Source organism: Petromyzon marinus, unplaced genomic scaffold, assembly GCF_048934315.1.
Source record: "Petromyzon marinus isolate PM22_M1 ecotype Great Lakes invasive population unplaced genomic scaffold, UKy_Petmar_22M1.pri1.0 PM_Scaffold_54, whole genome shotgun sequence".
Classification (NCBI taxonomy): domain Eukaryota; kingdom Metazoa; phylum Chordata; class Hyperoartia; order Petromyzontiformes; family Petromyzontidae; genus Petromyzon; species Petromyzon marinus.
Window position 1 is genome coordinate 489787 of NW_027423546.1, and position 12888 is coordinate 502674.

Sequence of the window (12888 nt, forward strand, 5' to 3'; positions counted from 1 at the left end):
AGTGTGCTGATGACTGGCTCCAGTTTAACAGCAGAGGTCTCACTCTGAATCAGTCGAGCGGCAATATCTTTTCATCGGTTGCGTAACGCTGTGTGGAAGCTACCTGGTCTGTCGCTCCGCACTAAGCTTCAGGTCTTCTCGGCCACGGTCATTCCCTCCCTTCTCTATGCTTGCGAAACGTGGACCCCCCTAATGGAACATCTTCGCCGGTTAGAAACATTTAGGCTGGCCTGCCTACGATCCATCCTGGGTTTAACCAGACTGGATTGTGTGAGGAGCTCACAAATCCTTGATAGATCTGGGCAAGGTCCCATCGGTGAGCTCCTCCGGCAGGCAAGGCTGCGATGGCTGGGTCATGTAGCCCGCATGCCCAGCCACCGCATGCCGAAACAGCTTTTGTGTGGCCGGATTGAGGGGGCTAAGCGGGCGCGGCACGGGCTAGAGAAGAGATGGAGTGATGTGGTACAGGAGGACGTGGAGCTGAGTGGACTTGCCGATGACTGGTACCAGCGGTGTCAAGATCGGCCTCTGTGGAGGAGGCTCGTGAAGGATGCTACTGGGCAGTTGGAGGCAGTCGCCCTCCAACAACAACGGAGGGCGGAGGAGCGACGCTCAGAACAACGAGCGGAGCGCCGGGTGGCTAAAGCACAGCAGATTGGCACAGTAGGGGGCACAGGTGGTGCATCAGCCAGTCGTCTCAGTCAGTCGACCCGTGGCACCTGGGTCTGTCCAGTGACCTCCTGCCAGCGGGCGTTCGACACTTCACGTGGCCTCACGGTGCATATAGCCTGGCACAAGCGTCGTGGTGACGGCACCGCCACTTAGTGGCGAATGGTGGTTGTTGTTGTTGTGTGTGTGTGGTGTGTGTGGGGGGTGTGTGTGTGGGGTGTGTGTGGGGATTGTGTGTGTGGGGTGTGTGTATGTGTGTGTGGGGTGTGCGTGTGTGTGGTGTGCGTGTGTGTGGGGTGTGTGTGTGGGGTGTGTGTGGTGTGTGTAGTGTGTGGTGTGTGTGTGTGGGGTGTGTGGTGTGTGTGTGGTGTGTGTGTGGGGTGTTTGTGGGGTGTGTGTGTGGGGTGTGTGTGGTGTGTGTGTGTGGTGTGTGTGGTGTGTGTGTGGTGTGTGTGTGGGGTGTGTGTGGTGTGTGTGTGTGGTGTGTGTGTGGGGTGTGTGTGGGGTGTGTGTGTGTGGTGTGTGTGGTGTGTGTGTGGTGTGTGTGTGTGGGGTGTGTGTGGTGTGTGTGTGTGGTGTGTGTGGTGTTTGTGGGGTGTGTGTGTGGGGTGTGTGTGGTGTGTGTGTGTGGTGTGTGTGTGGGGTGTGTGTGGGGTGTGTGTGTGTGGTGTGTGTGGTGTGTGTGTGGTGTGTGTGTGTGGTGTGTGTGTGTGGTGTGTGTGTGGTGTGTGTGTGTGTGGTGTGTGTGTGTGGGGTGTGTGTGTGTGGTGTGTGTGGTGTGTGTGTGGGGTGTGTGTGTGGTGTGTGTGTGGGGTGTGTGGGGTGTGTGGTGTGTGTTGTGGGGTGTGTGTGTGGTGTGTGTGTGGGGTGTGTGTGGTGTGTGTGGGGTGTGTGTGTGGGGTGTGTATGGTGTGCGTGTGTGTGTGGTGTGCGTGTGTGTGGGGGGTGTGTGGGGTGTGTGTGTGGGGTGTGTGTGTATGTGTGTGTGTGGGGTGTGCGTGTGTGTGTGTGGGGTGTGTGTGTGGTGTGTGTGTGTGTGTTTGTGGTGTGTGTGTGGGGTGTGTGTGGGCTGTGTGTGTGGTGTGTGTGGTGTGTGGTGTGTGTGTGGTGTGTGTGTGGTGTGTGTGGTGTGTAGGTGTGTGGGTGTGTGTGTGGGTGGTGTGTGTGTGTGGTGTGTGTGTGTGGTGTGTGTGTGGTGTGTGTGGTGTGTGGTGTGTGGGTGTGTGGGTGTGTGTGTGGGTGGTGTGTGTGTGGGGTGTGTGTGGTGTGTGTGTGGTGTGTGTGTGTGTGTGGTGTGTGTGTGGTGTGTGGGTGTGTGGGTGTGTGTGTGGGTGGTGTGTGTGTGTGGGATGTGTGTGTGGGGTGTGTGTGTGGGGTGGGTGTGTGGGGTGTGTGTGGGGTGTGTGGGTGTGTGGGTGTGTGTGTGGGTGGTGTGTGTGGGGTCTGTGTGTGGGGGGTGTGTGTGTGGGGTGTGTGTGGGGTGTGTGTGTGGTGTGTGTGGTGTGTGTTTGGGGTGTGTGTGTGGGGTGTGTGTGTGGGGTTTGTGTGTCTGTGTGTGTGTGTGGGGTGTTGGTGGTGGTAAGGGGGCCGTCCATAAATGACGTCACGCAATTTTTTGAGGATTTTTGACCCGGCCCCCCCATCGTCACGTGGCGTCACAAAAAGTCAGACCCCCCTCAAACATGACGTCACAAAGCTCTGCCCCCCTCAAATATGACGTCACAAAGCTCTGCCCCCTCAAATATGACGTCACAAAGCTCTGCCCCCCCTCAAATATGACGTCACAAAGCTCTGCCCCCCCTCAAATATAACGTCACAAAGCTCTGCCCCCCCCCACCCAAGTATGACGTCACAGAGCTCTGCCCCCTCAAGTATGACGTCACAAAGCTCTGCCCCACCCCCCTCAAATATTACGTCACAAAGCTATGCCCTACCCCCCCTCAAGTATAACGTCACAAAGCTCTGCCCCCACCCCTCAAGCATGACGTCACAAAGCTCTGCCCCACCCCCCCTCAAGTATGACGTCACAAAGCTCTGCCCCACCCCCCTCAAGTATGACGTCACAAAGCTCTGCCCCACCCCCCCTCAAGTATGACGTCACAAAGCTCTGCCCCCTTCAAATATGACGTCACAAAGCTCTGCCCCCCTCAAATATGTGTGGGGTGTGTGTGGGGTGTGTGGGTGTGTGGGTGTGTGTGTGGGTGGTGTGTGTGTGTGGGATGTGTGTGTGGGGTCTGTGTGTGGGGGGTGTGTGTGTGGGGTGTGTGTGGGGTGTGTGTGTGGTGTGTGTGGTGTGTGTTTGGGGTGTGTGTGTGGGGTGTGTGTGTGGTGTGTGTGTGGGGTGTGTGTGGTGTGTGTGGGGTGTGTGTGTGGGGTGTGTATGGTGTGCGTGTGTGTGTGTGGTGTGCGTGTGTGTGGGGGGTGTGCGTGTCTGTGTGTGGGGTGTGTGTGTGTGGTGTGTGTGTGTGTGGTGTGTGTGTGGGGTGTGTGTGGGGTGTGTGTGTGTGGTGTGTGTGTGTGTGGTGTGTGTGTGGTGTGTGTGTGGGGTGTGTGTGGGGTGTGTGTGTGGTGTGTGTGGTGTGTGTGTGTGTGTGGGGTGTGCGTGTCTGTGTGTGGGGTGTGTGTGTGTGGTGTGTGTGTTTGTGGTGTGTGTGTGGGGTGTGTGTGGGGTGTGTGTGTGGTGTGTGTGTGTGTGTGGGGTGTGCGTGTCTGTGTGTGGGGTGTGTGTGTGTGGTGTGTGTGTGTGTGGTGTGTGTGTGTGGTGTGTGTGTGGTGTGTGTGTGGTGTGTGTGGTGTGTGTGTGTGTGTGGGGTGTGCGTGTCTGTGTGTGGGGTGTGTGTGTGTGGTGTGTGTGTGTGTGGTGTGTGTGTGTGGTGTGTGTGTGGTGTGTGTGTGGTGTGTGTGGTGTGTGTGTGTGTGTGGGGTGTGCGTGTCTGTGTGTGGGGTGTGTGTAAAAAGACGTTAGCGCCACGCGCAGCGATTTGACAGTTTATTTAGACGGACTAGTCCATCTATGTTCTGAAAAGAGGAAGGGGGAGACGAATTTTTTATAATGTATGCTGTCTGAAAGCCACCGTAAGCGTGAACAATCAATTAAGACCTGAAATGGTTTATCAAATCTTTCCAATGATTTTTTTTTATAAATAAATACACCGTTTTAAAAATAAATAAATTTATGCAAACAGACACACCTGATGACGACCGTTTGTGTTATGGTCGAAACGTCGTGAGAATTTTTATTGTTTTATATATTATTATTTTATTGTTTCCCTTCAACGTGACTTTACCGAAAGAACTAAGAATATGAATTACTGCAGTCACGAAAGCTTTAATCAAAATTTAGTCGTGATTTTTGTTATTTTATTTTTTACCAACGTGACTTTACCCAATAGAACCAAAGAGTATGGATCCTTGCAGTCACGAAAGCTTTAAATCTAGAAGAGAAAACATTTATTATAAAGTCTATTTAATTAAGTAGAACGTGTTCGTCTGTATTTATTTATTTATAAAGTTGCCACATTTTGATGTGACGTCACATTTCTCAAACCCCTTCCCCCTCCCCTTCGCGTAGAGGAAGCGGAAGAGGAGGAGCGAGTGGAGGAAGCGGAAAAGGAGGAGCGAGTGGCGTAAGTGGAAGGGGAGGAGCTAATGTGGGAAGCGGAAGGGGAGGAGCGAGTAGAGGAAACGGAAAGGGAGGAGCGAGTAGAAGAAATGGGAAGGGAGGAGCGAGTAGCGGAGGCGGAAGGGGAGGAACGAGTAGGGGAAGCGGAAGAGGAGGAAGCGAGTGAGGGAAGCGGAAAGGGAGGAGCGAGTAGAGGAAGCGGAAGGGGAGGAGCGAGTGGGGGAAGCGGAAGAGGAGAAGCGAGTGGAGGAAGCGGAAGGGGAGGAGCGAGTGGGGGAAGCGGAAAAGGAGGAGCGAGTAGAGGAAGCGTAAGGGGAGGAGCTAGTAGAGGAACCGGAAATGGAGGAGCGAGTAGAGGAAACGGAAGGGGAGGAGCGAGTAGAGGAACCGGAAATGGAGGAGCGAGTAGAGGAAACGGAAGGGGAGGAGCGAGTAGCGGAGGCGGTAGGAGAGGAGCGAGTAGGGGAAGCGGAAGGGGAGGAAGCTAGTGAGGGAAGCGGAAGGGGAGGAGCGAGTAGAGGAAGCGGAAGGGGAGGGGCGAGTGGGGGAAGCGGAAGAGGAGAAGCGAGTGGAGGAAGCGGAAGGGGAGGAGCGAGTGGGGAAAGCGGAAGGGGAGGAGCGAGTAGAGGAAACGGAAGGGGAGGAGCGAGTTGGGGGGGAAGTGGAGGAGCGAGTAGCGGTAGCGGAAGGGGAGGAGCGAGTAGAGGAAACGGAAGGGGAGGAGCGAGTGGGGGGGGAGGAGGAGGCTCAGAGGCAGCGATGGCGTCCCGCTCCACTCGTTCTGGACTCGAAGACGCCGCCGCGGCCCTCAAAGAGCAGCAGCAGAAGCCGTGGGCAGCGACACTCGGTAGGGCGGTGAGGGTGGTGAGGGTGGTGAGGGTGGTGAGGGTGGTGAGGGTGGTGAGGGGGGTGAGGGTGGTGTGGGTGGTGAGGGTAGTGTGGTGAGGGTGGTGAGGGTGGTGAGGGTGGTGAGTGTGGTGTGGGTGGTGAGGGTGGTGAGGGTGGCGTGGGTGGTGAGGGTGGTGTGGGTGGTGAGGGTGGTGAGTGTGGTGTGGTGAGGGTGGTGAGGGTGGTGTGGGTGGTGTGGGTAGTGTGGGTGGAGAAGGTGGTGTGGGTGGTGAGGGTTGTGAGGGTGGTGAGGGTGGAGTGGGTGGTGAGGGTGGTGAGGGTGGTGTGGTGGTGAGGGTGGTGTGGTGGTGAGGGTGGTGAGGGTGGTGAGGGTGGTGAGGTTGGTGTGGGTGGTGAGGGTGGTGAGGGTGGTGTGGGTGGTGTGGGTGGTGAGGGTGGTGTAGGTGGTGTGGGTGGTGAGGGTGGTGTGGGTGGTGAGGGTGGTGAGGGTGGTGTGGGTGGTGTGGGTGGTGAGGGTGGTGTGGTGGTGAGTGTGGTGAGGGTGGTGTGGGTGGTGTGGGTGGTGAGGGTGGTGTGGGTGGTGAGGGTGGTGTGGGTGGTGTGGGTGGTGAGGGTGGTGAGTGTGGTGAGGGTGGTGAGGGTGGTGAGGTTGGTGTGGGTGGTGAGGGTGGTGTGGGTGGTGTGGGTAGTGTGGGTGGAGAAGGTGGTGTGGGTGGTGAGGGTTGTGAGGGTGGTGAGGGTGGAGTGGGTGGTGAGGGTGGTGAGGGTGGTGTGGTGGTGAGGGTGGTGTGGTGGTGAGGGTGGTGAGGGTGGTGAGGGTGGTGAGGTTGGTGTGGGTGGTGAGGGTGGTGAGGGTGGTGTGGGTGGTGTGGGTGGTGAGGGTGGTGTAGGTGGTGTGGGTGGTGAGGGTGGTGTGGGTGGTGAGGGTGGTGAGGGTGGTGTGGGTGGTGTGGGTGGTGAGGGTGGTGTGGTGGTGAGTGTGGTGAGGGTGGTGTGGGTGGTGTGGGTGGTGAGGGTGGTGTGGGTGGTGAGGGTGGTGTGGGTGGTGTGGGTGGTGAGGGTGGTGAGTGTGGTGAGGGTGGTGAGGGTGGTGAGGTTGGTGTGGGTGGTGAGGGTGGTGTGGGTGGTGTGGGTGGTGAGGGTGGTGTGGGTGGTGAGGGTGGTGAGTGTGGTGAGGGTGGTGTGGGTGGTGTGGGTGGTGAGGGTGGTGTGGGTGGTGAGGGTGGTGTGGGTGGTGAGGGTGGTGAGGGTGGTGAGGGTGGTGTGGGTGGTGTGGGTGGTGAGGGTGGTGTGGTGGTGAGGGTGGTGAGGGTGGTGAGGGTGGTGAGGGTGGTGTGGGTGGTGTGGGTGGTGAGGGTGGTGTGGGTGGTGAGGGTGGTGAGGGTGGTGAGGGTGGTGTGGGTGGTGTGGGTGGTGAGGGTGGTGTGGTGGTGAGGGTGGTGAGGGTGGTGAGGGTGGAGTGGGTGGTGAGGGTGGTGTGGGTGGTGTGGGTGGTGAGGGTGGTGTAGGTGGTGAGGGTGGTGAGGGTGGTGAGGGTGGTGTGGGTGGTGAGGGTGGTGTGGTGGGGGGAGAAGACATAGATCCCCCAGGTAGCCTCTAACAGAGCTGTAGGGGCAAGTGCTGTTGGTAACAGTGGCCTATGAAAGTTTACCGTTAGATGCCACTGGTTCTTCACGTTCTGTAGATGCCACTGGTTCTTCACGTTCTGTAGATGTAGATGCCACTGGTTCTTCACATTCTGTAGATGTCACTGGTTCTTCACGTTCTACAGATGTAGATGCCACTGGTTATTCACGTTCTGTAGATGTAGATTCCACTGGGTCTTCACATTCTGTAGATGCCACTGGTTCTTCATGTTCTGTAGATGTAGATGCCACTGGTTATTCACGTTCTGTAGATGTAGATGCCACTGGTTCTTCACATTCTACAGATGTAGATGCCACTGGTTGTTCACGTTCTGTAGATGTAGATGCCACTGGTTCTTCACGTTCTGTAGATGTAGATGCCACTGGTTGTTCATGTTCTGTAGATGTAGATGCCACTGGTTGTTCATGTTCTGTAGATGTAGATGCCACTGGTTCTTCACGTTCTGTAGATGTCACTGGTTCTTCACATTCTGTAGATGCCACTGGTTCTTCACATTCTGTAGATGTAGATTCCACTGGGTCTTCACATTCTGTAGATGTAGATGTCACTGGTTCTTCACGTTCTACAGATGTAGATGCCACTGGTTATTCACGTTCTGTAGATGTAGATTCCACTGGGTCTTCACATTCTGTAGATGTAGATGCCACTGGTTCTTCATGTTCTGTAGATGTAGATGCCACTGGTTGTTCACGTTCTGTAGATGTAGATGCCACTGGTTCTTCATGTTCTGTAGATGTAGATGCCACTGGTTCTTCGCGTTCTGTAGATGTAGATGCCACTGGTTCTTCACGTTCTGTAGATGCCACTGGTTCTTCACGTTCTTCACGTTCTGTAGATGTAGATGCCACTGGTTCTTCATGTTCTGTAGATGTAGATGCCACTGGTTCTTCACGTTCTGTAGATGTAGATGCCACTGGTTGTTCATGTTCTGTAGATGTAGATGCCACTGGTTGTTCATGTTCTGTAGATGTAGATGCCACTGGTTCTTCACGTTCTGTAGATGCCACTGGTTCTTCACGTTCTGTAGATGTAGATGCCACTGGTTCTTCACGTTCTGTAGATGTAGATGCCACTGGTTCTTCACATTCTACAGATGTAGATGCCACTGGTTCTTCACGTTCTGTAGATGCCACTGGTTCTTCACGTTCTGTAGATGTAGATGCCACTGGTTCTTCATGTTCTGTAGATGTAGATGCCACTGGTTCTTCACATTCTACAGATGTAGATGCCACTGGTTCTTAACATTCTACAGATGGAGATGCCACTGGTTCTTCACGTTCTGTAGATGCCACTGGTTCTTCACGTTCTGTAGATGTAGATGCCACTGGTTCTTAACGTTCTACAGGGTAGATGCCACTGGTTCTTCACATTCTGTAGATGCCACTGGTTGTTCATGTTCTGTAGATGTAGATGCCACTAGTTCTTCATATTTTACAGATGTAGATGCCACTGGTTCTTCACGTTCTGTAGATGTAGATGCCACTGATTGTTCATGTTCTGTAGATGTAGATGCCACTGGTTCTTCACGTTCTGTAGATGTAGATGCCACTGGTTCTTCACGTTCTGCAGATGTAGATGCAACTGGTTCTTCACGTTCTGTAGATGTAGATGCCACTGGTTGTTCATGTTCTGTAGATGTAGATGTCACTGGTTGTTCATGTTCTGTAGATGTAGATGCCACTGGTTCTTCACGTTCTATAGATGCCACTGGTTCTTCACGTTCTGTAGATGTAGATGCCACTGGTTCTTCACGTTCTGTAGATGTAGATGCCACTGGTTCTTCACGTTCTGTAGATGTAGATGCCACTGGTTGTTCACGTTCTACAGAAGTAGATGCCACTGATTGTTCACGTTCTGTAGATGTAGATGTCACTGGTTCTTCACGTTCTGTAGATGTAGATGCCACTGGTTCTTCACGTTCTGTAGATGTAGATGCCACTGGTTCTTCACGTTCTGTAGATGTAGATGCCACTGGTTCTTCACGTTCTGTAGATGTAGATGCCACTGGTTCTTCCTGTTCTATAGATGTAGATGCCACTGGTTCTTCATGTTCTGTAGATACCACTGGTTCTTCATGTTCTGTAGATGTAGATGCCTCTGGTTGTTTACATTCTACAGATGTAGATACCTCTGGTTCTTCACGTTCTATAGATGTAGATGCCACTGGTTCTTCATGTTCTGTAGATACCACTGGTTCTTCATGTTCTATAGATGTAGATGCCACTGGTTCTTCACGTTCTGTAGATGTAGATGCCACTGGTTCTTCACGTTCTGCAGATGTAGATGCCACTTGTTCTTAATGTTCTGTAGATGTAGATGCCACTGGTTCTTCATGTTCTGTAGATGTAGATGCCACTGGTTCTTCACGTTCTGTAGATGTAGATGCCACTGGTTCTTCACGTTCTACAGATGTAGATGCCACTGGTTGTTCAAGTTCTGTAGATGTAGATGTCACTGGTTCTTCACGTTCTGCAGATGTAGCTGCCATTGGTTCTTCACGTTCTGTAGATGTAGATGCCACTGGTTCTTCATGTTCTATAGATGTAGATGCCACTGCTTGTTCATGTTCTGTAGATGTAGATGCCACTGGTTGTTCACGTTCTGTAGATTTAGATGTCACTAGTTCTAAACGTTCTACAGATGTAGATGCCACTGGTTGTTCACGTTCTGTAGATGTAGATGCCACTGGTTCTTCACGTTTTGCAGATGTAGATGCCACTGGTTGTTCATGTTCTGTAGATGTAGATGCCACTGGTTCTTCACGTTCTGTAGATGTAGATGCCACTGGTTCTTCACGTTCTGTAGATGTAGATACCACTGGTTCTTCACGTTCTGTAGATGTAGATGCCACTGGTTCTTCACGTTCTGTAGATGTAGATACCACTGGTTCTTCACGTTCTGTTGATGTAGATGCCACTGGTTCTTCACGTTTTGCAGATATAGATGCCACTGGTTGTTCATGTTCTGTAGATGTAGATGCCACTGGTTCTTCACGTTCTGTAGATGTAGATGCCACTGGTTCTTCACGTTCTGTAGATGTGGATGCCACTGGTTCTTCACGTTCTGTAGATGTAGATGCCACTGGTTCTTCACGTTCTGTAGATGTAGATGCCACTGGTTCTTCCTGTTCTATAGATGTAGATGCCACTGGTTCTTCATGTTCTGTAGATACCACTGGTTCTTCATGTTCTGTAGATGTAGATGCCACTGGTTGTTCACATTCTACAGATGTAGATGCCACTGGTTCTTCACGTTCTGCAGATGTAGATGCCACTGGTTCTTCACGTTCTGCAGATGTAGATGCCACTGGTTCTTCACGTTCTGTAGATGTAGATGCCACTGGTTGTTCATGTTCTGTAGATGTAGATGCCACTGGTTCTTCACGTTCTGTAGATGTAGATGCCACTGGTTCTTCACGTTCTGTAGATGTAGATACCACTGGTTCTTCACGTTCTGTAGATGTAGATGCCACTGGTTCTTCACGTTCTGTAGATGTAGATACCACTGGTTCTTCACGTTCTGTTGATGTAGATGCCACTGGTTCTTCACGTTTTGCAGATGTAGATGCCACTGGTTGTTCATGTTCTGTAGATGTAGATGCCACTGGTTCTTCACGTTCTGTAGATGTAGATGCCACTGGTTCTTCACGTTCTGTAGATGTGGATGCCACTGGTTCTTCACGTTCTGTAGATGTAGATGCCACTGGTTCTTCACGTTCTGTAGATGTAGATGCCACTGGTTCTTCCTGTTCTATAGATGTAGATGCCACTGGTTCTTCATGTTCTGTAGATACCACTGGTTCTTCATGTTCTGTAGATGTAGATGCCACTGGTTGTTCACATTCTACAGATGTAGATGCCACTGGTTCTTCACGTTCTGCAGATGTAGATGCCACTGGTTCTTCACGTTCTGCAGATGTAGATGCCACTGGTTCTTCACGTTCTGTAGATGTAGATGCCACTGGTTGTTCATGTTCTGTAGATTTAGATGTCACTGGTTGTTCATGTTCTGTAGATGTAGATGCCACTGGTTCTTCACGTTCTATAGATGCCACTGGTTCTTCACGTTCTGTAGATGTAGATGCCACTGGTTCTTCACGTTCTGTAGATGTAGATGCCACTGGTTCTTCACGTTCTGTAGATGTAGATGCCACTGGTTGTTCACGTTCTACAGAAGTAGATGCCACTGATTGTTCACGTTCTGTAGATGTAGATGTCACTGGTTCTTCACGTTCTGTAGATGTAGATGCCACTGGTTCTTCACGTTCTGTAGATGTAGATGCCACTGGTTCTTCACGTTCTGTAGATGTAGATGCCACTGGTTCTTCACGTTCTGTAGATGTAGATGCCACTGGTTCTTCCTGTTCTATAGATGTAGATGCCACTGGTTCTTCATGTTCTGTAGATACCACTGGTTCTTCATGTTCTGTAGATGTAGATGCCTCTGGTTGTTTACATTCTACAGATGTAGATGCCTCTGGTTCTTCACGTTCTATAGATGTAGATGCCACTGGTTCTTCATGTTCTGTAGATACCACTGGTTCTTCATGTTCTATAGATGTAGATGCCACTGGTTCTTCACGTTCTCTAGATGTAGATGCCACTGGTTCTTCACGTTCTGCAGATGTAGATGCCACTGGTTCTTCATGTTCTGTAGATGTAGATGCCACTGGTTCTTCACGTTCTGTAGATGTAGATGCCACTGGTTGTTCAAGTTCTGTAGATGTAGATGCCACTGGTTCTTCACTTTCTGTAGATGTAGATGTCACTGGTTCTTCACGTTCTGCAGATGTAGCTGCCATTGGTTCTTCACGTTCTGTAGATGTAGATGCCACTGGTTCTTCATGTTCTATAGATGTAGATGCCACTGCTTGTTCATGTTCTGTAGATGTAGATGCCACTGGTTGTTCACGTTCTGTAGATTTAGATGTCTCTAGTTCTTCACGTTCTACAGATGTAGATGCCACTGGTTGTTCACGTTCTGTAGATGTAGATACCACTGGTTCTTCACGTTCTGTTGATGTAGATGCCACTGGTTCTTCACGTTTTGCAGATGTAGATGCCACTGGTTGTTCATGTTCTGTAGATGTAGATGCCACTGGTTCTTCACGTTCTGTAGATGTAGATGCCACTGGTTCTTCACGTTCTGTAGATGTAGATACCACTGGTTCTTCACGTTCTGTAGATGTAGATGCCACTGGTTCTTCACGTTCTGTAGATGTAGATACCACTGGTTCTTCACGTTCTGTTGATGTAGATGCCACTGGTTCTTCACGTTTTGCAGATGTAGATGCCACTGGTTGTTCATGTTCTGTAGATGTAGATGCCACTGGTTCTTCACGTTTTGTAGATGTAGATGCCACTGGTTCTTCACGTTCTGTAGATGTGGATGCCACTGGTTCTTCACGTTCTGTAGATGTAGATGCCACTGGTTCTTCACGTTCTGTAGATGTAGATGCCACTGGTTCTTCCTGTTCTATAGATGTAGATGCCACTGGTTCTTCATGTTCTGTAGATACCACTGGTTCTTCATGTTCTGTAGATGTAGATGCCACTGGTTGTTCACATTCTACAGATGTAGATGCCACTGGTTCTTCACGTTCTATAGATGTAGATGCCACTGGTTCTTCATGTTCTGTAGATACCACTGGTTCTTCATGTTCTATAGATGTAGATGCCACTGGTTCTTCACGTTCTGTAGATGTAGATGCCACTGGTTCTTCACGTTCTGCAGATGTAGATGCCACTGGTTGTTCATGTTCTGTAGATGTAGATGCCACTGGTTCTTCATGTTCTGTAGATGTAGATACCACTGGTTCTTCACGTTCTGTAGATGTATATGCCACTAGTTCTTCACCTTCTACAGATGTAGATGCCACTGGTTGTTCAAGTTCTGTAGATGTAGATGCCACTGGTTCTTCACGTTCTGTAGATGTAGATGTCACTGGTTATTCACGTTCTGCAGATGTAGCTGCCATTGGTTCTTCACGTTCTGTAGATGTAGATGCCACTGGTTCTTCATGTTCTATAGATGTAGATGCCACTGGTTGTTCATGTTCTGTAGATGTAGATGCCACTGGTTGTTCACGTTCTGTAGATTTA

General features: G+C 51.1%; 1 protein-coding gene across 1 annotated transcript in view; it reads left to right on the top strand.

The window, feature by feature from the left end:
* Positions 1–4995: 4995 nt before the first annotated feature.
* The window catches only part of LOC116938179 (uncharacterized), a gene marked incomplete at its 3' end in the record, with an annotated part of 40022 nt that continues 32129 nt past the window's right edge, over positions 4996–12888 (top strand). Inside the window, exon 1 of the mRNA XM_076064595.1 lies at positions 4996–5138. Within this exon, the coding sequence (XP_075920710.1) occupies positions 5051–5138 (88 nt within the window). The remainder of the gene's footprint in view (positions 5139–12888) is intronic.